General features: G+C 50.3%; 1 protein-coding gene and 1 pseudogene across 1 annotated transcript; one reads left to right on the forward strand and one right to left on the reverse strand.

Moving 5' to 3' along the window:
- The window catches only part of LOC127326685 (protein PECTIC ARABINOGALACTAN SYNTHESIS-RELATED-like), a 70,601-nt pseudogene extending 54,068 nt beyond the window's left edge, over window positions 1-16,533 (forward strand).
- A 571-nt stretch (window positions 16,534-17,104) lies between these two features.
- Window positions 17,105-18,370, reverse strand: LOC139833968 (uncharacterized). Its single transcript, XM_071824347.1, has one exon. The coding sequence runs from the start codon at window positions 18,368-18,370 to the stop codon at window positions 17,105-17,107; it is 1,266 nt and encodes a 421-aa protein (XP_071680448.1).
- Window positions 18,371-25,496: the final 7,126 nt, after the last annotated feature.

The following is a 25,496-nucleotide window of genomic DNA, read 5'->3' on the forward strand; positions in this document are numbered from 1 at the left end:
AGCAGTAACAGATGAGCTGACGAGGATGATATCATCCACATAGACCAGAACGTACATAGTGACTTCTGGGCGCTGAAGCAGAAACAAGGAAGTATCCGCTGTCGATGGAAGAAATCCATGAGCACGAAGAGCTGCTCCAAGACGTGCATGCCAGCACAAGATCAAAGGGGTTAAGTACGCCACCCCGGCGAATCTTCAGAGTTCAACTCCTGCAGCCAGCACAGCGGATCAGATCAGTACCATACTGAGAGACCAATTCGGCATGGTGCCGAAAAGGAGGGCAATCGGCTATTCCAAGCCGTACCCCGACGACTACGAGATGATCCCGCTACCACCCAAATATCGGCTCCCTGATTTCTCCAAATTCAGTGGATCAGATGGTTCCAGCTCCATCGAGCACGTCGGCCGATATTTGGCGCAACTAGGACCGGCTTCAGTGTCGGATCAACTACGCGTGAGGCTCTTCTCACAGTCCCTCACGGGATCGGCTTTCGGATGGTATACCTCTTTGCCACCAGACTCCATCCGGACTTGGAAGCAGTTGGAAGAGCAGTTCCATATGCAGTACCATTCAGAGGCTTCCGAGTCTGGCATTGCCGATCTAGCACAACTACGTCAGAAGCGCGGAGAAACGGTGACAGAATACATCCAGCGCTTCAGGAATCTTAGGAACCGATGTTATTCGGTTCGTATAACTGAAAAAGAAGCAGTCGAGTTGGCAGTAGCAGGCCTTGCAACACAGCTCAAGGACATGGCCTCCCAAGCAGATTATCCCTCACTGGCGCACATGGTTCAGAAACTATCGGCATATGAACAGCGCCACCCGGACCTGTACCAAGACAAGTTCAAGCGTGCAGTAGTCCTGGTCGATGCAGAGGAAGACGAAGTTCCTGCGGGAGATCAAGAGGTAACAGTTGCTGAATGGACTCGGGGAGGAACCCCCGTGTCCTGCAAATGGGTAAAGCCACCAGGCCCACCCAGGGGATTTGATTTTGACGTGACCAAGACTGAGCAAATCTTCGACCTCCTGCTCAAGGAGAAACAGTTGACGATTCCTGAAGGTCTCAAATTCCCCACGGTGCAAGAGCTGAACGGAAAGCCATACTGCAAATGGCACAACTCGCTCTCCCATGCCACCAACGACTGCAGGGTATGGCGTCAGCACATCCAAGCGGCGATAGAAAAAGGGCGTCTAATTTTCAACCAGTACGCCATGAAGGTCGACACCCAGCCCTTTCCCGCCGTTAACATGGTGGAGTGCACTTACCCTGAAGGTTGCCAGCCAGGATCCTCGTTCAGCATCAACATGGTAGGACCTGGGAACCACTCTGGCAAAGATGGAGACGAGGGCAGCTGCTCTCGTAGCAAGGACACAGAGGAAGCCGCTCCACGCGATCGGCTCCGTCATGATGGCAAGCGCTACGTCACAGAGGGAGAAGTGAAGAACATGAGATATCAGCGACCCCTCTCTGATCACCTCCTCAACAAGTATGTGAGTCAGTATGACCAACGCCGATGATCCACCGATGATGATGAGAGAGATCGTCTGGCTAGAGAAGCCAGAAGACATCGTCGGCACGATCGCGATGAGGAGGAGCACGAGCGCCGTGCCATAGGACAATCAAGGGAGCAAGACGACAACAACAGGCACTGGGACTGCCCCTTCTTCAGACACTGCTGGGATTCAGGAATGAGCCGATTGCCCACAATCGGCAATTGCCCAGAATGCAACCAGAAGAAGAAGGAGGCAGCCAACGCGTCTGTGTTCAGGCGCTTAGGGCCTCTCCCGCCACAAAGCAAACGTGCTGAGTCCCCTCGGTGGGCAGATCTCGAGGATTCAGAAGACGAGGGACAAGAAGAAGAAGAAGACAGGTACCACCGGCCAAGGTGGTGCCCTGACGGACTCAGCCGTTCACAAAAGCGTAGGGTTCAGCGATTGCGCGGCCTGGAGGAAGCCGAAAGGTTATACTTGCATACGTTAAGGAAGGCACGACCTGATCTGGCTGTGAAAGTTCAGCGAACCCTGGACGAAGAGGGTCGTCCACGGAAAATGGAGTGGCGCCCCAAGCAAAGGAAAGCCGATGATGAAACATCGGCTGGTACGAACATGGTGCTCGTCCTTCCGACGGAGCTTAGTGCACCACAATTCTACGATGCACTCAAGGTGGACGACAGCAGGCGCATCAAGTCAGAGGTTGGGCTGGTTTCCACCAGCCTGACCGAGTAGCAAGATTAAACCAATGAGCAAACGGGGCGAGGCTGATCCTTGTGATCGGCCCCAAAAAATTATGAAGGAGCATTACAGAACCTTCAGTCAACACTTCAATAGATATGGAGGCCGATTCCAGCGATCGGCCAAAATTATCCTCACCACATGTTCTGCTTGTGTTCGTCCTTGATCCTATCAGGAGCCGACGTGCGAATTACAGAGCCGATATCTGCCATTCCCTGACAGAATCGGCTCGGGGGGCATACAGTCAGATGAACATGTGCAGATAAACGTGTGTAAACATGTGTGCACCGAAATATTGGGGCCGATAGGAGAAAATCGGCCAGTAAAAAAAAAATTTTGGACAGCCGATGCGCGGCCATCGACTCTAGTGCAATTATGCGAGGTTTACCGGATCTCCACCAAATCCAGTTCAGCTGTGGGGCCTTCTGCTTCTTCGTGGAGTAAAACAATGAGAACTTCTTCAGCTGTTTCGAGCCGATCCGGGTTCCTGAACCTTCTTGTCGAGGATTTCCAATCTTTGATACTAGTTCAGCCGTGTTGACAAAAAGGGTGTATCGGCTGTCTGAGGAAGAAAGGTGATCGGCTTTGGCGCATCCTCTCTGACATTCTCGCCCCGAGTAAGGCTCGGGGGGCAGCAGGCCTGGTGGATACTCTGTTTAGGAGCCGATTGGGGTACCATCGGCTGGTCTTTCGTTGCCACCTTCTTCACAAATGATGAGTATTAAAGAAGACCATTAGGTTTGGTTGGAAGAATTCAAAGGCTTCCCTGAAGATTCTACATTATCCACCAGATTTTAAAATCATTAGTTGAAGGATGGAAGGGGGAATTTTAAAGGACCGATGCGTTGCTATCAGCTCATTACGCATTGGCAAAAAGGGGACAAATCGGCAAGGTCAGTATAAGAGGGAATCGGCTAAATTGAGCTCAAAGGAAATCGGCAAAATCAAATTGGGGAAAGTTCTTCATTGATAGGCGAGATTTCTTACATAAAGAGCTGATTGCTCTCAAAAGGAAGTACTAGGGGATACATTGCCCCATCTACTACTACTGGCCCTATACTAGAGGTCCTATCTACGGGCCGTCACTGCCCTCGTCGTCGCCGTCGTCGCCGCTGTCGGCGCTGCTTCCGGCGGGCTCGTCGTCGCTCCAATGGCCGCCGACCGGGCCCTCATTGTCCTCGTCCTCTTCATCAGCGTCATCATCGCTGTCGAAGTCGCTGAGGTTGCCCGGCCAGGGGCAGAACCGCTTGGCCGGCGGCTCGTCAGAGGAGGTGTCATCCTCCTCCTCTTCCGGTTCCTCCTCCTCCTCGGAAGAGGTGAAGTCGCGGGAGAAGCGATCGTCATCGCTCTCCTCCTCCTCCTCCGTTTCCCCGTTGGCGAGGAAGTGGAGGTCGCTTTCCCCGTCGGTCAAGGACTTATCGTCCTCAGACCAGACGGAGAAGTCGTGGCTGGACTCCTCCCCAGCTTCAATGGCGCGGCGGGTGTTCGCCGCGTGGACTTCCTCCTGGGTCGGCTCCGGCGTCGGCTCACGGGAAGGGGAGGACTGGCTGGAAAGATCCGGTGGAGCAGAGGAGGAAGAAGACATGGTGGCACAGGAGGGCTTTTGGAGTGCTAATGCGAAGAAGATGCGGAAATAAACTGTGCGGAGCGGTTAAATAAAGGGGATATAGTGGAAATTCAATGCCACAGCAGTTTCCGAGGAAGTGGTGCCTAAAAAAAAAACTGCCAGGTCACGCGGAGAAGTTGAGAAGGCAAGGCATCATGATGACGGATACTGCAGCGGTTCTGCCACGACATGACCCGACGAAAGAAAAGCAGAGTGATTTTGGAATTACCAATTCCTAAACCAGGGGGGCATGTGTTATCACCAGAATTTGACCGAGTCAGAGGTGGGCCGCGATCAGGATGGACTTGAAGATATGTACATGGAAGAAATACGTGAATCGGCCTTGTGTACCAAGTTTGGGCTAGTTTGCCCTTGTATCTGTAATATATTAGATCGTATCTTAAGTTAGAAGTTAGAGTTTTACCCGTGCACGGTTAGGTGCACGCCTAAATTAGAAAGTCCACTGGACTATAAATATGTATCTAGGGTTTATGGAATAAACAACAACCAACGTTCAACCAAACAAATCAATCTCGGCGCATCGCCAACTCCTTCGTCTCGAGGGTTTCTATCGGTAAGCGACATGCTGCCTATTGCTCCAAACTTCATAGGGGGAACGCTCAACCCCCTTAGGGTTGGCTTTGGTATTATATATATAGTGTACAGAGTTACAATCATACACGTACAAATACAGAGGCTACCATATATACAATGTCTAACAGGGACGCATCAAGGAGAGTTGCCACTCCAGTCCCGTCCACCGCTGCCATATGCGTTGGCAGCACCAGAAGTGCCGGCTACACCGGCATTCATCGTCTACAAGATCGGTGGTGACCCTAGTGACTACCAGTTCTTGCCCGAGGCGCCTAAGGAGATCCCTCACGGGTACACGTGCACGTATGTGCCAGATTGTGGCAACTGGGCACTCACAAACCAGGCCACAACATCAGGGACTTCTGGGAAAACAGGAGGGACGTCAGCGACAGAGCTTGAGAAGCAGACGTGGCTAACTAAGTACGCCACCCCGACGAACCTCCAGAGCTCAGCTCCTGCAGTTGGCTCGTAGCTGGAAAAGCAAACATGGCTGGCTAAGTACGCCACCCCGGCGAATCTTCGTAGTTCAACTCCTGCAGCCGGACAATGATCAGATCAGTACCATACTGAGAGACCAATTCGGCATGGTGCCGAAAAGGAGGGCAATCGGCTATTCCAAGCCGTACCCCGACGACTACGAGATGATCCCGCTACCACCCAAATATCGGCTCCCTGATTTCTCCAAATTCAGTGGATCAGATGGTTCCAGCTCCATCGAGCACGTCGGCCGATATTTGGCGCAACTAGGACCGGCTTCAGTGTCGGATCAACTACGCGTGAGGCTCTTCTCACAGTCCCTCACGGGATCGGCTTTCGGATGGTATACCTCTTTGCCACCAGACTCCATCCGGACTTGGAAGCAGTTGGAAGAGCAGTTCCATATGCAGTACCATTCGAGAGGCTTCCGAGTCCGGCATTGCCGATCTAGCACAACTACGTCGAAGCGCGGAGAAACCGTGGCGAGAATACATCCAGCGCTTCGGGAATCTTAGGAACCGATGTTATTCGGTTCGTATAACTGAAAAAGAAGCGATCGAGTTGGCGGTAGCAGGCCTTGCAACACAGCTCAAGGACATGGCCTCCCAAGCAGATTATCCCTCAGGCGCACATGGTTCGTAAACTATCGGCATATGAACAGCGCCACCCGGACCTGTACCAAGACAAGTTCAAGCGTGCAGTAGTCCTGGTCGATGCAGAGGAAGACGAAGTTCCTGCGGGAGACCAAGAGGTAGCAGTGGCTGAATGGACTCGGGGAGGAACCCCCGTGTCCTGCAAATGGGTAAAGCCACCAGGCCCACCCAGGGGATTTGATTTTGACGTGACCAAGACTGAGCAAATCTTCGACCTCCTGCTCAAGGAGAAACAGTTGACGATTCCTGAAGGTCTCAAATTCCCCACGGTGCAAGAGCTGAACGGAAAGCCATACTGCAAATGGCACAACTCGCTCTCCCATGCCACCAACGACTGCAGGGTATGGCGTCAGCACATCCAAGCGGCGATAGAAAAAGGGTGTCTAATTTTCAACCAGTACGCCATGAAGGTCGACACCCAGCCCTTTCCCGCCGTTAACATGGTGGAGTGCACTTACCACCGAAGGTTGCCAGCCAGATCCTCGTTCGGCATCAACATGGTAGGACACAGGAACCACTCGGCAAAGATGGAGACGAGGGGAGCGGCTCTCGTAGCAAGGACACCGAGGTGGCCGCTCCACGCGATCGGCTCCGTCATGATGGCAAGCGCTACGTCACAGAGGGAGAAGTGAAGAACATGAGATATCAGCGACCCCTCTCTGATCACCTCCTCAACAAGTATGTGAGTCAGTATGACCAACGCCGACGATCCACCGATGATGATGAGAGAGATCGTCTGGCTAGAGAAGCCAGAAGACATCGTCGGCACGATCGCGATGAGGAGGAGCACGAGCGCCGTGCCATAGGACAATCAAGGGAGCAAGACGACAACAACAGGCACTGGGACTGCCCCTTCTTCAGACACTGCTGGGATTCAGGAATGAGCCGATTGCCCACAATCGGCAATTGCCCAGAATGCAACCAGAAGAAGAAGGAGGCAGCCAACGTGTCTGTGTTCAGGCGCTTAGGGCCTCTCCCGCCACAAAGCAAACGTGCTGAGTCCCCTCGGTGGGCAGATCTCGAGGATTCCGAAGACGAGGGACAAGAAGAAGAAGAAGACAGGTACCACCGTCCAAGGTGGTGCCCTGACGGACTCAGCCGTTCACAAAAGCGCAGGGTTCAGCGATTGCGCGGCCTGGAGGAAGCCGAAAGGTTATACCTGCATACTTTAAGGAAGGCACGACCTGATCTGGCTGCGAAAGTTCAGCGGACCCTGGACGAAGAGGGTCGTCCACGGAAAATGGAGTGGCACCCCAAACAAAGGAAAGCCGATGATGAAACATCGGCTGGCACAAACATGGTGCTCGTCCTTCCGACGGAACTTAGTGCCCCACGATTCTACGATGCACTCAAGGTGGACGACAGCAGGCGCATCAAGTCAGAGGTTGGGCTGGTTTCCACCAGCCTGACCGAGTAGCAAGATTAAACCAATGAGCAAACGGGGCGAGGCGGATCCTTGTGATCGGCCCCATAAATTGTGAAGGAACATTACAGAACCTTCAGTTAGCGCTCCAATGGATATGGAGGCCGATTCCAGCAATCGGCCAAAATTATCTTCACCACGTGTTCTGCTTGTGTTCAGCATCGATCCACTGGGCAGCGGCCATGTCGGCAGATGAAAGTCAGCACGGATCCTTGCGGAGCCGATGTGCAAGTGCAGTGCCCTGGCTAACCATAGAAGCCGATATCTGCAGTCATTTGGCAGATTCGGCTCGGGGGGCATACAGTCAGATGAACATGTGCAGATAAACGTGTGTAAACATGCGTGCAGTGGAACATTGGGGGCCGATTAAGAAAAATCGGCCGAATTAAAAAAATTTATCTGGCTATATGCTCAAAGTTTACATTAACATCGACGTTCAGTAGAAGAAAGCTGATCAGCGACCTGTGCATCCTCGTCGGTATTCTCGCCTTGATTAAGGCTCGGGGGGCAGCTCGCCCTAAAATATCTTTAGAGAGCCGATTTTGATGGAATCGGCTGTTTCTGCATTACAACGTGGAAACCAATGGCAACGCAGTTGGCTCGCTTTGGATGGAGCTCGGAGGGCGACTCACCCGAGAGGCCGATTTTTTTGGAATCAGCTGGTTCTACGTTGCAGCTGTTCTGCAGAATGATGCTTGATTACAGAGTCATCAGTTTCAGCATCCAAACTGATTCAGCAACAGTTCCGGGACTCTCTTGGGAACGTCCGCTCAAAATCAAAGGAAGCCGGTCTGTTGCGATCGGCTGCACCCAGTGCTATCGTCATCGGCAGGGCTAGCTAACTTGGAAGTTAACTTGGAAGGATGACTGAATTAGCTTGTCTCGCTGGTCATTAAGCATTGGTTAGCAACCGTCAAGGTCAGATGAGGAAAATCGGCTGAGTCGGCATAAAGAACATCGGCAAAATCAAAAGAAATTTTTCATTGATAATAAGATTTCTTACAAAGAGGAGCCGATTGTTCAGCAAAGGGGACAGATTGCTACTGCTAATCTTATGCTAGTAGGTCCCTATTCTAAGGACTGTTGCCGTCTTCGCCGTCGCTGAGGTAGCTGCCTTCATTGCTGCTGTCGACGAATCCCTCGGTGCTGCTACTGTAACCTTCAGCGGAGGCTTCTTCCTCGTCATCATCATCATCCTCGTCTGACCAAGCCCAGCCCCGGATGCGTTTCGCCGGCGGTTCGTCGGAGGAGGTGTCGTCCTCCTGTTCCTTCTTCATGTCGGAGGAGATGTCTTCGTCTTCGACATCCTCTTCTTCTCTTTTGGTGACAGATGTGAATTTACCCCGAAAGGGAGGGTCGTCGTCGCCGCTCTCCGCCTCCAGTGCTCCGTCAACCAGGTACCGGAGGTCATCTTCCCCGTCTGTTAGGGGCATGGCCCCATCTGACCCGACGAGGTCCTCACCCTCCGGCACGAAGTCGAAGTCCCACTCCTGCTTGTCCCAATGTTTGGGAGCCCGGCGGTTGTACGCCGGGGTGCTCTGGGACCAACTCGCTTGAGGAAGAGGATTGGAGAGAGACGGAAGACGAGGAAGAAGACGACATGGCTGAGGGAGAAGAGGGTTTTTTGGTGCCGATGGCCGGAACAGAGAAAGGGGATGAAGAGGGTTAATCAGTCGGCACGGTTAAATAATGAGAAGCCTGGTGGGAATTAATGCCATTGCAGTTTCCGAGGAGGTGATGCCAAAGCTATCGAATTTTGCAGAGAAGCTGAGAAGACAGGGCATAATGATGACGGATGCTGCAAATGGCTCTGCTCTGCAACCACATGACCCTTCGAAGGAAAAACAGAGTGGTTTTGGAATTATCATTGCCAAAACCAGGGGGCATGTGTTATCACCAGATTTTGGCCAAATCAGGAGGTGGGCCGTAAGAGAGATGGGCTTGGAAGATTACACGTAGAAGATCTCTGAAGCGGCCTTGCACGAGGAGTTTGGGCTGGATTGCCCGTGTATCTTTAATTATGGTAGATTGTATCTTAGATTAAAAGTTAGAGTTTGTATCGTGCACGGTGGGGATTATTCCCACGTTAGAAAGTCCCCTGGACTATAAATATGTATCTAGGGTTTATGGAATAAACAACAACCAACGTTCAACCAAACAAATCAATCTCGGCGCATCGCCAACTCCTTCATCTCGAGGGTTTCTATCGGTAAGCGACATGCTGCCTAGATCGCATCTTGCGATCTAGGCAGCACAAGCTCCACGTTGTTCATGCGTTGCTCGTACTGAAGCCTTGTTGATGGCGAGCAACGTAGTTATCATAGATGTGTTAGGGTTAGCATAGTTCTTCGCGTAACATGCTATCGTAGTGCAACCCTTGCATGTCTAGCCGCCCTCACACCTATCTTAGGTGTGGGGGCGGCACCCCGCTTGATCATTATTTAGTAGATCTGATCCGTTACGATTGCTCCTTGTTCTACAAGGATTAGTTTAATATCTGCAATAGTTAGGCCTTACAAAGGGGGGGAGGATCCAGCGGCGCGTAGGGTGTCGTTCGCTAGTCCTAAACAGGATGTTTCGGGGATCAACTTCGTGTTGGTTTTTAGGCCTTGTTTAGGATCGGCTTGCGATCACCGTGCGTGGCCGCGAGGCCCAACCTGGAGTAGGATGATCCGATTATGCGGTGAAAACCCTAAATCATCGTAGATCTCATTAGCTTTATCTTGATCAAGCAGGACCACCATATATTCGTGCACCCCGTACGAATCATGGGTGGATCGGCTCCTTGAGCCGATTCACAGGATAACTTGAGAGCCGATCGAGGCTCGTATTTAATGTTTACGTGTATGCCATGCAGGAAACTAAGCGAGGCATCTCCATCACCTTCCTGACCAGGTATAGGTCAGGTGGCACGCCCTTGCATCAGCATCGGACGTGTGACCAGAAGGCTTTGCGGGCCGTCGCTCGGAGGGACCTCAGCCAGCCGCAGCTCTAGGTTGTTCCCGGCTCTACGGTGTTGCCCGTCGCTGCCCGCCGGTGGGTTTCTGACGACAACAGTTATATATAAACAACAAAGAGTCCCTAGTATGCCTCTTAACTAGCTTGTTGATTAATGGATGATTAGTTTCATAATCATGAACATTGGATGTTATTAATAACAAGGTTATATCATTGTATGAATGATGTAATGGACACACCCAATTAAGCATAGCATAAGATCTCGTCATTAAGTTATTTGCTATAAGCTTTCGATACATAGTTACCTAATCCTTATGACCATGAGATCATGTAAATCACTTATACCGGAAAGGTACTTTGATTACACCAAACGCCACTGCGTAAATGGGTGGTTATAAAGGTGGGATTAAGTATCCGGAAAGTATGAGTTGAAGCATATGGATCAACAGTGGGATTTGTCCATCCCGATGACGGATAGATATACTCTGGGCCCTCTCGGTGGAATGTCGTCTAATGTCTTGCAAGCATATGAATAAGTTCATAAGAGACCACATACCACGGTACGAGTAAAGAGTACTTGTCAGGAGACGAGGTTGAACAAGGTATAGAGTGATACCGATGATCAAACCTCGGACAAGTAAAATATCGCGTGACAAAGGGAATTGGTATCGTATGTGAATGGTTCATTCGATCACTGAAGTCATCGTTGAATATGTGGGAGCCATTATGGATCTCCAGATCCCGCTATTGGTTATTGGTCGGAGTGAGTACTCAACCATGTCCGCATAGTTCGCGAACCGTAGGGTGACACACTTAAGGTTTGATGTTGAAATGGTAGAACTTGAATATGGAATGGAGTTCGAATATTTGTTCGGAGTCCCGGATGAGATCCCAGACATCACGAGGAGTTCCGGAATGGTCCGGAGAATAAGATTCATATATAGGAAGTCATATTCCAAGTTTGGAAATGATCCGGTGCATTTATGGCAGGTTCTAGAAGGTTCTAGAATAGTCCGGAAGAAATCACCATGGAAAGTAGAGTCCCGGAGGGACTCCACCATGCATGACCAGCCAACCCTAAAGGGGAGGAGTCCAAAGTGGACTCCCCTAGGGTGGCCGGCCAACCCACCTCAAGGAAAGGTGGGAGTCCCACCTTGGGTAGGACTCCCTCCTTGAGTAGGTTTCCCACATATGGGAGGTTTTAGTGTTGGGGTCTTATTCGAAGACTTGGACTAGAACTCTTGGGGCTTCCACCTATATAATGAGGGGCATAGGAGAGGGGGCTGACCACTTCAAGCCTCAGCCTTGGCCGCACCCCTTAGAGGGCCGGCGCCCAACCCCCCTCTCTCCCCAAACCCTAGCGGTCTCTCTCCTCCACCACATCCCACACGCTTAAGCGAAGCTCCGCCGGATTTCTCCACCACCACCGACACCACGCCATCGTGCTGTCGGATTCAAGAGGAGCTACTACTTCCGCTGCCCGCTGGAACGGGGAGGTGGACGTCGTCTTCATCAACAACCGAACGTGTGACCGAGTACGGAGGTGCTGCCCGTTCGTGGCGCCGGAAGCGATCGTGATCAAGATCTTCTACGCGCTTTTGCAAGCGGCAAGTGAACGTCTACCGCAGCAACAAGAGCCTACTCTTGTAGGCTTTGGAATCTCTTCAAGGGTGAGACTCGATAAACCCCTCGTTGCTACCGTCTTCTAGATTGCATCTTGGCTTGGATTGCGTGTTCGCGGTAGGAATTTTTTTGTTTTCTATGCAACGTTATCTTACAGAGGATACCCCTTGGGGTCTTCTTCCTCATTACCCCCCAACTCCCACACCTCCATGGCCGCCGCCTCCACCACCTCCACCATGGTCTAGGCCCTTCCCACCACAAGAATCCTCCCAAACTTCACCAAACCATAGACCAGGCCCCTTGGAACATCTCCACCGAAGGATTTGGTCCCTTTCAAGCTATTTTGGAAATTTTTGGAGTTGTTGGGTTTCAAGCCCTCTCTAGTGTTCTTCTTGCTCTCTTGATCAAGGAGGACCATGTCTTCGGGTAATGTGCTCTCCCTCTCTCCCTATTCTCTAGTCCTCATCACCCATTGCAATTTCTTGACATGATTTGAGGAAATTTTAGGGTTAGGGTTAGGGTTTGTAAGTCCTCATGCCTTTAGAGAGTCTCACAACACAATGCACTTACTCCACTCTATTGCTATAGTCTATATTCAAGTTTATGAGTTTTTGCATGATTTTGTGGTAGAAAATCTGGGCACAACTTCACAAATCGACAGATCCGGTCACCAGCCCGGTCAACCGGCCGCTCAACCGGCCGGCCCGGCGTGCGGCCCGGTCAACCGGTCGCCAACCGGCTCGTCCGGTCTGCTGCCCGGTTGGACCGGCCTGTGCGCCGGATCGCCCAGTTTTCGCACAATTTCATCAATACACTTGGATATATGCTATGCTTTTTGGCTTCCCTCTTATTGATGACATGTAACTTACCCCACTGCTATTCTCGCTCTATTTTCGCATTCACAGGTAGTTGGAGTGGTGAGGGACGTGGCACTGTTGCCAAGAGAGGACGGACTGGTGACATTCCTCCCCGTCGTTCTAGTGGTCGCGAACCTCCTCAAGCTCATCAAGGTACTGACATTGGCAGCTCAGCTGGGGGTAGGACCAAGTCAGTTGGTGGCAAGAAAAAGGATAAGCATGCTGCCCAAGAGGATGATGAAATAGTGCCAACTTTCAATGTTGGGAATGCAAACCGTGTTGAGTGGCAGGAAATGAGGACGGTGAATCCGTATCGCTTTGAGCAACGGACTTACACTCGTGGGGACAAGTTCTTCTGGACCAAGACACAAGCAGCCCTATGGGATGGTTTCTATGATTCTCATGAGTTTATGAAGAATGGTGATCTTGTGATGCCCAAGGCCATCAATCCTGACGAGCTTGCCTTGCATGAAGCCACAAAGTATCGCTTTGTGGTTGAAACCTTGAAGGGTATGGGACTATATGACCTTGTGTGCCTAAAGCCCGATGATGAACAAGAGGATCCTACCTTTTGTCCTCTCCTAGTCCGTCAGTTCCACTGCACCATTTTCTTCCATGATGATGCAGACCACACCATCACCTGGATGACTGGCAAGGAGAAGTACTCATGCACCTACTCTCAGTTCCGTGCAGCCATGGGTTGTGATGGTGACAGTGCTCCAGGGTACAAGATTCATTCACGGTCTAAGCTTACTAAGGGTGACATCTCCTTCTGCTATCCTGCGAACCCTACACCTGTACCTCCCACTATCTCTGGGATGTACTACTCATATCTTGTCCTTGCCAAGATGTTCCGTCAGAGCCTCATCAGCAAGTCTGGCGACACCAGTGAAGTCAGGAACTATCACCTAAATCTGATGTACTATTGTCATCCTGATAGGGTAAGGAAGATCGATGGCTGTGATCTTATTCACTGTGAACTGAAGCATGCAGTTATGGACCGCATGACTCCCAACTATGCTCAGTATGTTCAGCGGCTCATCAACTACATTGTTCCCGCTCCTCTCAACACTCTTGGTGAAAGAGTTATCATGGACCCATTCAGGATCCCCACTCAGGAGGCCACTCGTCCGGACGTTCCCTCCATGATGCCCTCCACTGAGCGCCGTTCCAAGGAACACCATGATCATGATGCTAGCTCCAGCTACTCTCGGCGCCCCAAGCATGGTGCCGCTCGCTTTTTCTCCAGCATGTGGCAAATGTGCAAGAACACCAATGATGTTGCACATCAGAGCCTTACTGTGAACCAGGAGACACGGAGGCGACAGAATGAGTTCATGGCTTCACGGAACCACCCTGTTCCTCCTTTTGGACCAGAGATGGAGCCTGTGGTTGCACCTCAGTGGGAAATGCCTCTCCTTACCGATGAGATGATCCAGAATTTCGACTTCTCCATGTATGCTCATGGTGGCCTTCCTCCTAGGACTGCTCGTGCTCCTACTCCTACTGATGATGATGATGGTGATGAAGATGAAGGTGATGCGGCTACGCGCGATGATGGCGAGAGCTCCTACTCTGCCGGGCATGAGTTCTATTGATGGGTGCGATAGCATCTCTACTTTTTTCTTCGCCTTTTTGGTGTTCCGATGCCAAAGGGGGAGAAGAGAGTAGAGTCTAGGACCACGGGGTTCTTTGATTGTCACAAGCCATGGGAGTTGCTTTATTTGGATTTTATATGGCTTGTGCGTATTTGCTTTGATTTCTCAAGAACCATTTGCTACTTGGAATAATTCATGTATGGATGTGTATGGACGACTATTATGTATGCTACTCTATGATAGGATGATTATGTGTGCTATGCTTATATATCTTGATATGCACATCTCCATACCATGCTTGTTTACTAAAGATATTGGGGGAGCTTCTCATGTTCCACAAATGGTGCACTTTGCATTCAAACGCAAATTCTCCAAGTGCACACATTATGGGGGAGCTGTCGTAATATCTTATATAGAATCAAGGTTTAGAACTTATCATAATATCTATTTGTGACTCTAGCTCGGTTTGTCATCGTATACCAAAAAGGGGGAGATTGTAAGGGTATTTTACCCTTATCCATTATTTTGGTAACAATGACACCGTGCTAGAGTACTTGGCCTAATATGTTTATAAGGATAATCTCAGGTATTAGGCAATGAGGCATAAATGGTGTATCAAAGGAACAAGAAGGCTAAAGGAGACCCCCCACTTCAACAACAATCGAAAAGGGGTCTACAGCAGAAATCCGGTCTGCAGCCCGGTCCAACCGGACTACAGACCGACCAGTCCGGCGTGCTGCCCGGCCAACCGGTCGCCAACCGGGGCGAGTCCGACGCACGGCCCGGTCGACCGGTCGCCAACCGGGCTCCATACGAAGAACCAACAGATCCGGTTGCCGCCCGGTCAACCGGCCTACCAACCGGAGAGTCCGGCGCACGGCCCGGTCGACCGGTCGCCAAGCGGGCGCCAACCGGAGGAGCTCCAGGACGACGCAAAGGGCATCCGGTCGCTGGCCCGGTCCGACCGGCCTCACCACCGGGCAGTCCGGTCTGTGGTCCGGTCAACCGGGTTTGTCGAGAGAAAAGCTGAGGTGGCAAGTGACCAACGGCCATATTTCGAAGAACACTATAAATAGGCCTTCTCCTACCTCTGAACTGTTAGGCACTACACTACAAGCTGTTCTTGAGCTCTCTCTCTCTTACTCCATTGCTAGAAACACCAAAAGCCTCAGATCTCCCTCCTCCTTCACCCAAACTCAAATCCCTCCGGGGAATCGTTAGAGGAGGACCCGATCTACCATTCTACCAAGCCAAATCTCATTCCCCCTTGTATTCATCGAGAAGCTTGCTTCATAGGGTTCCTTGAAAACCCTAGGTGGGCAAGAGGAGTCCGAAAGCATCCGGGCTGTGGATTTGCTCCGGGCAAGATTGTGAAGGTTTGGAGGCTACCTCAAAGTCTACCACAAGTGAGTGAGCTATTCCTTCGTGGGATAGGCTCCGGAGAATAGGGTGAGCCTTCGTGGCGCGGGGAATCCTTCGTGGGACCTCCACTCCTCCAAACGTGACGTACCTTGTTGCAAAGCAAGGGAACACGGGAATACATCCTCGTCTCCGCGTGCTATCGGTTATCTCTAACCGAACTCCTTACTTGTGATTTAACTGCCTGTGAGAGCCTTCGTGCTCGAGTTAGTTGTATCCTCATATAGGTTGCTTCACCTAGTTTGCATTAGGCTCACCTTTATATTCCGCAAAGCCTAATATTGCAAAGAAAGAATTAAAATCTGTAGAAACCTATTCACCCCCCCCCCCCCTCTAGGTCTGCGTGCTATGGGGTATACAAAGGAGACTCATATATATGTTGCATCAGGGCAAGTTTATGGTGGAAACAATAGAATGGCGCCACTGAGTAATATGTTCCCCAATTTGGTACGTGCTTTACCGCAAATCCTGTTTGTTGCCTTCATATGGACATAATGCAAACTACCAATTCAGAATGGAAAACAGTAAGTATGGTTAAGATAATTTACTTGTAGTTGTGCCCAGAGGCAGGTGTACTCTTTCAAGAGACAACTGATCTATTTTCATTGTTGATTGCAGGTGACCAAAGAAGATCTTGCAAGCAAGTAGGAAATAGAGCATTTCAAGAAGCATGTAACCAGCTTTGCTGCACTTGACTTTCTGGTTTGCCTGAAGTCGGACGTGTTTGTCATGACCCATGGCGGCAATTTCGCTAAGCTGATCGTCGGCTTCCGCCAGTACATGGGGCGCCATAGGCTGAAGTCTATCAAGCCAGACAAGGGGATCATGTCGAAGTTCTTCGGCGACCCCCATACATGCCATGGGCAACCTTTGTGGAGGATGTGATGATCACTCACCAGACACGAACTGGACTCCCTAAGGCCACCTTCCCACACTATGACCTGTGGGAAAATCCTCTCACCCATAATATGTGTAGAGCTTATATTATAGACTACAGGCGATTGTGCATAGCTTAATTAATTCCTTTGGTATTACTACAATGTATCCTTTAAGGCCCTGATTGTAAATTTTATACATAATTATTTGTTACCACTTCCGGGGGATCTGTGTAGAATTTTTTCTCCACCTAGAACTACATGTCAATGAAAAGTTCAATTGATGTATATCGTTTCACCCCAAAAGTAGTTGAAAAATAAACATTTCCATTCCATTAAGCCCGAGGGCGCTGTTACATAGCATTGTTGAAATCAAATACACCTGATCAACCATTAATCTGAACAAACGCTATATACTCCAGCAGCAAATAATTTCTAAAGAATGACTAGTTGCATAGTACAATCTATTGATTGATTCATCTGTTCATACAATCTATCCTTCTAAACGAACGCTATATACTTCAGCAGCAAATAATTTCTGAAGAATAGCTAGTTGCATAGTAAGTACAACCTATTGATTGATTCCTCCTCTTCAAACTCACCACGCATAATTGAACAAACAGATTTCCATTCCATTAAGCCCGAGGGCGCTGTTACAGAACATTGTTCAAATCAAATAATACAGCTGAATTCATCAGTCTGTGAAGAAAGCTATGCTTCAGAAAACAAATAATATCTGAAGAATAGCTAGTTTCATACACAAGTTACATTTGCACAACTGGTCGGACTTAGAATTTGGGCTTGATGTAGAGATCGCGCCTGCACATAGGGCACAGCGGGTTGCTCTCGAGGACGGCCTGCATGCACGCGCCATGGAGGACGTGGGGCTTGCCGCATCCCGGCCACGCCGCGAGGTCGTCGCCCTTGAGAAGCTCGTAGCAGACGCTGCAGCTGTCCTCGTCCTCGGTGGCCACCACCCTCCTTCGCTTCGCCGGCCTCTGTTCGCCATCCGTGTCGTTGTCGTCGTGGCCGCACCGCACCGGTTCCGGCAGGTTGAGCTCCATGCCGGTGAAGCGGGTGGGCCACGGCTTCTCCATCATGTCCTCCAGGGCTGCGCGCATGTGGTCCATGCTGTCCGTGCTGTTGTCCCGCCGGAGGATGCCGACATCGACGAACACCTCGATGCGCACGGCGCCCGGCGGGAGGCTCACCTGAGACGCGAGGCTCGTCCATAGCTCGCGGAGCCGCTTGCTGCAGCCGTCAGGGTATATGAGGTGCGCCAGCGACGCGCCGGCCCAGTCCAGCGACCTGGCCCCGTGGCCGGCGGCGGTGATGAACCGGAGCTGATGCTCTCTCGTGCTGCCGCGCGCTTCCATGCTGCCGTCCGACGACGATGCGGCCGAGAAGCGGGTGTAGCGGTAGTGCACCAGGATGTGCCTCTCGCCTCCTCCTTCTTGTTCTTGGTGCGGAGCGTCCGCGGCGGCGACCCGCATGAAGCCGCCCGTCGTCCCTGCGGCGACGAAGTGCGGGGCCGAACCTCCAAGAAACCGCGGGATGTGCCTCGTGGGGTGTAGCATCTGTAACGAGAGCGCTTCAAACTCGCCGTCGCTTTCCTTTTCGTCGTCCGAATCATCATCATCATCATCATCATCCTCCCGGTGGGTGACCATCTGCGCGTCGTCTCCATGGTTGTCGTGAAGAAGAAGCGCCTGTTGATCCTCTCCGTGCTGGTCCTGGTACCCCATCAGCAGGTCATTTATTGCCTGAACGTCATCGTCGCTGACGAGGTAAGTAGAGACGACCGCTTCGGCGGCGGCGGCGGAGTCGTCGTGATGGTCGTCGTGAAGAAGAAGCGCATGCTGATCTTGTCCGTGCTGGTCCTGGTACCCCATCAGCAGGTCCCGTATTGCCTGAAGGTCACCGTCGCAGACGAGGAAAGCAGAGACGACGGCGTCGTCGGAGGCGGCGGCGGCGGCGGAGTCGTCGTGGTTGTCCCTTTCCAGCCAGAAGCCGTCGTCCATGGAGCGCACCGGCGCGACGGGCCTCTCCGCCATACGCGTGCCCGATGGATCCCCTTGTCGATCTTCTCCTGCGCTCGTGTGGTAGCTAGAGAGGGAGATGGCTAGGGTTTGGTGCGTTTGCTAATTGCTATCACAGGGAGGGAGGGATTCATGCATGCATGGGTGTTGTGCTTATATCGCCGTGTGAGAGTGAAGTGCAAACACAGTCGGACTCCAAATCGATTCCCAGTTCAAGTTGCTGACACAGCCAGCTAGCCGGGTTGAGAGTCGGACTCGATCGATCGGCCACCGAGACGTGCTTTGGATAAGTAATGCGTAATGGGCAAGCAATTTGGGCATGCAGCAGGCTGTGGAGAAATAAAAGACGCGTCGTCTTTTTGCGCGCACAAACAAAGACCGGTACTCGCTGCGGGGCTGGTTGACTTGATCGGGGGAACGGCAGCACATGGGGCAGTACAGAGCAGCCTGGATTCGGCCCGACACAATGTTTTTTCCTGAATTCTTGGAGGCGGGCGCGTGCCAAACCGAAATCCGGGCGGACGTACTACACAAACCGTGGGTTCTCAAGAAATGGTAGGCTGCTAGCTGATAACACGTGCTTTTTTTTAAAAAAAAACTATAACTTTTAAACCGTGCGACAAAATTATAATCTGTTTTCACTTCTAGAATCCCCACAACGAGAGCTTCGAAACTAGACCACATTTTCATATGTTTCGATGGATTTTTTTAACAAGCAACTTCTATTCGCGACGGAGCAACTTTATTGTGCAACAAAACAACTTTAATGTGCGGCAAAGCAACTTTGGTGTGCAACGAAAACACTTAATTCACAACGATGGTAGGCTTCACAACAGCTGCAGCAACAACACCTAATGCACTAGAAAAAATGATACGGCCAACTCTAGATCGTTGGCCGCACCCATGATGTAGTTCACAAGGTTTGGCCCTAGTCGGTTGCGGTAACAATGTTGCCGATCAAGCCACCCGAGGCCTCGCCACTAACGAGCATAGTTGTAAGTATCATCGCCCCACATTGGTGGCTCTGGCATAGCGAGCTTTGCTTTTCGAAACACCCCTCACGTCGGTCGAGTCAGTCGTTCCCCCGCTCATGCCGGCCGAGTCATCCTAGCAACTTTGTTGCAATAGTTCCTTTTCGTTGTTGCTAAGTTGCCTATAATGCTTATCGTTAGTGCAAGGCGGAGGAGGAGAGGGGGAATAGCTTAGGCGTGAGCGGGTGAGAGGCGGCGGCCGTGAAGGCCTTCACGACGCTGCTCCCGCCACCGTGGTCCTTCAGGCCAGATTGATTCAGAGCTGGGGCTGCCTTGGACATGGGTAACACTGCAGTAGACGGTAGTCGTAGTCCTCCATCCACCCCTGTCGACCATCGCCAGCCTTCCTCCATGAGCTCCATCGGCGGTCGCCAGGTGTGTGCCTCCAAAATCATAGGAAACAAGTGCGAGCAGTTCAAGGCCCAGCGGGTTCAGCCGGAGGCCATCCGATTCGGCCCTATCTCCCACATCAGGGGTGACCTTGCCATCCAAACCATCGCGCCATGCCACGCTGTGGCGTTCATTTCAGGTCAGCAACTTCTAGGGAGGTAATCTCAAGCCTGCTTTGCAACTTTGCTGCCCAGCAGAGCAACTTCAGAACCTGATGGAGCAACTTTGGAATCCGACCGAGCAACTTTGTTGCCCAGCAGAGCAATTTTGGGATCCGACGGAGCAACTTTGGAACCCGACAGAGCAACTTTGCTGCCCAGCAGAGCAACTTCGGAACCCGACGGAGCAACTTTGCTGCCGAACAAAGCAACTTTGGAATCTGATGGAACAACTTTGCTGTCCACCAGAGCAACTTTGCTGCCGAACAGAGTAACTTTGGTGGTTGCGGCACATTCTTGGTGTCTAACAGAGTAACTTTGGTGACTTAGTGTGCAACTCTAGTGTTGACAATGCCCAAATGGCAATTTTGATGTTCGACTACACTACTATGGTGCACGAAAGTTGGCTACCTTTTTATTTGTCAAGTTGCCTACCACTGCAGAGTGAAGGTACCTAAAACTGCACGAAAGTTTCTTACTACTATCATGAACTTGCTCGTTGCTTTTGTGCTTGTTTTCTAAGTTGTGTAACGTTTTTGTATAGTTGCATGCCACTGCAATCTACCGTTATTTGTGAACATGCGAAGTTGCATTTAGTTGTTGTAACAATGTCTACTATTGTTGCGAAGTTATCTACCATTGTTTTAAATCTTTTTCGTCGCGTACAAAAATTACTTAGTCGCTCACCTAAGTTGCTTTGCAGCACACTAAAGTTGCTTCTTAATTTTTTTTGTCGAAATATATGCAAGCGAGATCTAGTTTTGAAGATTTTGTCACGTGGATTCCAAATGTGAAAACGAATCATAATTTCGATACACGGTTTAAAAATTATAGCTTTTTAATGTAGATTTACAATATCTAGCTGGCCTACGCCTTGCATGCACGTTTTCAGGAAAGAAAAAGCATACCAGCGTGTGCAAAGCAGCGAATTAATCGTGGAGTCTTTCCGTTTTTATCAGTGGGGACAAACACTTTCCTAATATAGAGGGTATGCTGCTGTAAATGAGCACGCGGCCGCCCGCTAGACCCTGCCATATTTTTTCCCCATCGATCTCCTTACCCATTTCCAGGAAAAATAGATCCACGCCCGTTTTATAAATTTTGGACGATTTCAATTTGACTGGACTTTTTCTTTTCGGAGGGTTGCCTGATTTATGCTATTACCAAACATTACATTATATTAATTTTTTTAATTTCCCTACTTCCTCTCTCCTTAATTAGATGTCATAGATTTATCTAGATTTCTATTTATCTACACGCTAAAAACATTGTGGTGTCTACACAAATAATTCCCCATCTCACATAAATACATCCTTAACATTGTCACGATGGTACTATCTGCTGATTAAAACTAAGCTAATCCATGGTCTCCGCAAAACCACGCCAGCAATTGGTGGACCCAGATTTCACAAAATAGGTGAACATGGCTGAATAAATTGCGAAAATTATTCCAAATTATCATATGTGATGTGTATAGAATTGCGGAATAGTCATTGTATTATTCGGTCATAATTGATGTTACGTTGGGAGCCTCTTGGGCTGTTTAGATAGTACTCCGATTCACTTCAATATGGATGTATCTAGACACATTTTAGTTCTAGATACATCCATATTAGAGTTAATTAATATGAACCGGAGGGAGTAGTAAAGAATTGGAGATTGAGAAACCTAGACAATCTTGAACTCCTCCGACTAGAGAAGAAGGAGAAGACGTGGTGTAGCCCTTGATGCCGATGTCGATGTAGTCGTGGTCGATGGAGCCGTGTTTGATGTATTCGCCTTGGAAAACGTACTTGAGGTAGATATTGTTTTGGTGCCCGGAAAGACGCTCGAAAGGAGGAAGACGTATTTGTAGTTGTAGTTGTGGTAGAAGCAGTAGGCGACACGCTTCCGAACTTGCCGGACTCGGGAGCGCGTCAGTGTTGCTAGCACAGAACGTGCGAAGACATCGACCACCATGAGTCATGCGCTCCAGAGTTGGATGGAGTAGCAGAGTAGATCTCCGTGAACGGCCGGTGCGTAGAAGTTGTCCGTCGATGTGTCGGAGTAGACGAAATAGCTTTAATAAGAAATTTTAGTACGAGCGTGCAAACAAAAAATAGACTGCAACTCTGACGGCGAGGTCGTGGTGGACAAAGACGGTGATGTAGTTGTTAATTTAGTTTGAGCTTAAGATGTAGTAATACTGTGCGAGCAGGGTTTTAAACTTGAGACCTCTTGAATTTGATATCATGTTAATTTCCAGGGAACGGGACACCTTGTTAGGCCCCAGTTGTGTGTTACTTATAGATGATGGAAAGAGGCTCCATCGTGACATTACATCGTGAGACCGATCGGTGGGGTACTACACCATACGAAGGGGTCTCGAACCATTACAGCGGGAGAGCAAATAATACAGATTCGAAACGTAAAGAAGTTCAACAACGGCGAGTTGGTTAGCAACTTGCATGCTTCGTCCAGATCTAGTCACTCCAGGCGAGTCACACATACAGCCCAATCGTCCCCGGCGAGTTCTAGTGATGGTACCTGTGGGTTATATCCCCAATCACAAGTGTCACTGAGAGGGTAACTGCAAGAAGGTAACATGACAGTACAGTTCAAACTAAAACATGTCAAATCAGGAAAATATATAGATGGTTGCATCACTAACTGTCAATCCAAAGAAGTCTAAGCGCATACTTGTAAACTCAAAAGTATTTAACGGTTTCTTGGTCTAACAAAAGATACCGTTCATGGTTTCTTTCTCAAACCAGCCCGGGGATGTATTTAATTGAAATAAGTAACCATTCCTAGTTACTGAAAGTTATCCTTAATAATAGCCAATTATTTATTAATTTGGGTAATGAATTGTTTTTTCATGATTCAGATCATTAGGCCGTTCAACAAAGCAGAAGAGACTAGTCCGCTTCAAAAGTTATGAGCTTTGCTGTAGGCAGCTTTACAGTACATCTTTTCTCTGCCCTCACGTCGACGGGGGGGGGGGGGGGGGGGATTCTAGGCGATCTCGCCGGATGAGGACTCTGACGACGAGTCACCGGCTTCGGAAAGCCTTCCTTCCCCGGCATCGTACTGTAGGACGCCGGTGGAAGACAATAGCCGGGATCTATCGTCGGCGACACCGTCTGCCGGCCTCAGGAGGGAACAAAAGAGACAACTGCAGCGTGCGGCGGCACTACATCTTAGACCAGGTACGCCACCATCATCTTCTCCGTTTCGTTCTAAGGTTCTGTCGACAGATGTTCTGTCTACGATGATCAAGCTCAATACGCCGGTGCTCTCACCGATGACTTTTACGCTCGATTGCTTCGACGCTGCAGAATGGGTTTTTGTGCAGCGATGTTGTAGGAGAGCCGAGATGTCTCTCCGGTGTCGAGTATGGCCGCCGGTGAGATCTGATCAACTGCCCAGACAACGGATTACGGCATGTGCTCGAAATTCAAATTCCATGACTTTGGGCCGTATGGGCTCGGGTTTTAGCGGTGCAAAGTCAGAGCGAAATCCTAATGGTCGTATGGGCCTGGATCGTTCGACCACATGTGTTGTTAGGGATCAGATTCCACAATTTGCCCGTGGGGTTCGGTTTCGGCTAGCGTTCAACACCGCAGTCGCAACACACAGGTGCCTCGTTACGCCGTCGTCTCAACCGATCTCGCAAGCGGCAGTGGCGAATCGTGGCGGGGGTAATCCCAATCGGGGAAGACCACCGGGTGGCCGCGGAGGATCGGGGTGGCAAGAGGGCTTCGGTGCTGGCCGTGCGGGAATTTTTTTTGACGGAGGACCTAGCGGCACGGCCGGCAATGGTGGTGATGAAGGTGATGCTGCCTTCAACCAAAGCAATGTTTTCGGAGATGGAGTCTTTCGTACATGTCCGGGTCGCCGAAACAATGGTGGTGACCGCTGGTATCACAACGGTTTCAACAATCAACATGATGGGCGACGAAACTATGGGTACAATAACTATAATTCTCGCCATTTCGTTCTGAATAACAATGCTGCTGCTAGGAATACCAATGGCAGGTATGCTGCTACGGTGCCTGGGCTGTCTGATTTTCAACAGAAACTAGTGAATGAGGAGGCGGAAGCTTTTGCAAGGCAACTCGTCGGCCGGCCTGTGAGCTCCAGGGAGCTAAGCAGCAGATGGCGAACAGAAACAATAATACCCAGCCGGCACCTCCTGTTGTTCGGCAACCAGGGATTGCGAGGGTGCAAACGGTGCAGCCCAATCCGATGCATGCGATACCACAAACACATAGGGCAGAGGATGTATTGCTAGTTGTTGCAGGGATAGGGTCTAAGGACCATGCCACTGATTTTGAAGTTATGTCTGAAGCTGAATTTGTTGCTGCGAATAAAAAGAAGGGGCCGAGTTGCTTTAGGTGCAGAAAGAATGGACATTTTTTGAATGATTGTGAGGTTGTTCTGTGTGATTGTTGTCAGAGACCTGATCATGCCACTAAGGACTGCCCTTTGCACAAGGCACCTCGCCCAAGGCTAGCAATGTATGGCTTCGGTCATCCCGATCTAGCCTTTTGGGAGCTTCCTTTATCTACCTCGGTTCGGCCTAGGGTCGAGAATACTCGCTTGGGTCGAGTGGAGGTGTCTGGTGGTAGTTTATCGTCAGTACATCTTATTACACACCTGCAGTGGGTTGTACAAGATAGTACCTATCAATGGGAAGTACAACAAGTGCAAGAAAATGTGTTCAAGGTGAATTTTCCGAATAAGGTTGAATTAGTGTGAGTACAACACTTTGGGCGTTTTCATGTGCCTGATTCGAGAATAATTCTGTCTTTTGATTTCTGGAAGAAAGAAGTCCAGCCAGTTTGGGCGCCTGATACGTCTCAAACGTATCTATAATTTCTTATGTTCCATGCTACTTTATTGATGATACCTACATGTTTTATACACATTATATGTCATTATTATGCGTTTTCCGGAACTAACCTATTGACGAGATGCCGAAGGGCCAGTTGCTGTTTTATGCTGTTTTTGGTTTCAGAAATCCTAGTAAGGAAATATTCTCGGAATCGGACGAAATCAACGCCCAGCATCTTAGGATCACGCGAAGCTTCCAGAACACCCGAGAGAGGCCAGAGGGGGGCCACAGGCCCACCAGACGACAGGCCGGTGCGGCCAAGGGGGGGCCCGCGCCCCCCTGTTGTGTCGTCGCCTCGTCGACCTTCCGACTCCGCCTCTTCGCCTATATAAAGGTCCCTGACCTAAAACCTCGATACGGAAAAGCCACGGTACGAGAAACCTTCCAGAGCCGCCGCCATCGCGAAGCCAAGATCTGGGGGACAGGAGTCTCTGTTCCGGCACGCCGCCGGGACGGGGAAGTGCCCCCGGAAGGCTTCTCCATCGACATCACCGCCATCTTCATCAACGCTGCTATCTCCCATGAGGAGGGAGTAGTTCTCCATCGAGGCTCGGGGCTGTACCGGTAGCTATGTGGTTAATATCTCTCCTATGTGCTTCAATACAATAATCTCATGAGCTGCCTTACATGATTGAGATTCATATGATGATGCTTGTAATCTAGATGTCATTATGCTAGTCAAGTGG

This window comes from Lolium perenne, chromosome 7 (assembly GCF_019359855.2).
Source record: "Lolium perenne isolate Kyuss_39 chromosome 7, Kyuss_2.0, whole genome shotgun sequence".
In the NCBI taxonomy this organism is placed as follows: Eukaryota; Viridiplantae; Streptophyta; class Magnoliopsida; order Poales; family Poaceae; genus Lolium; species Lolium perenne.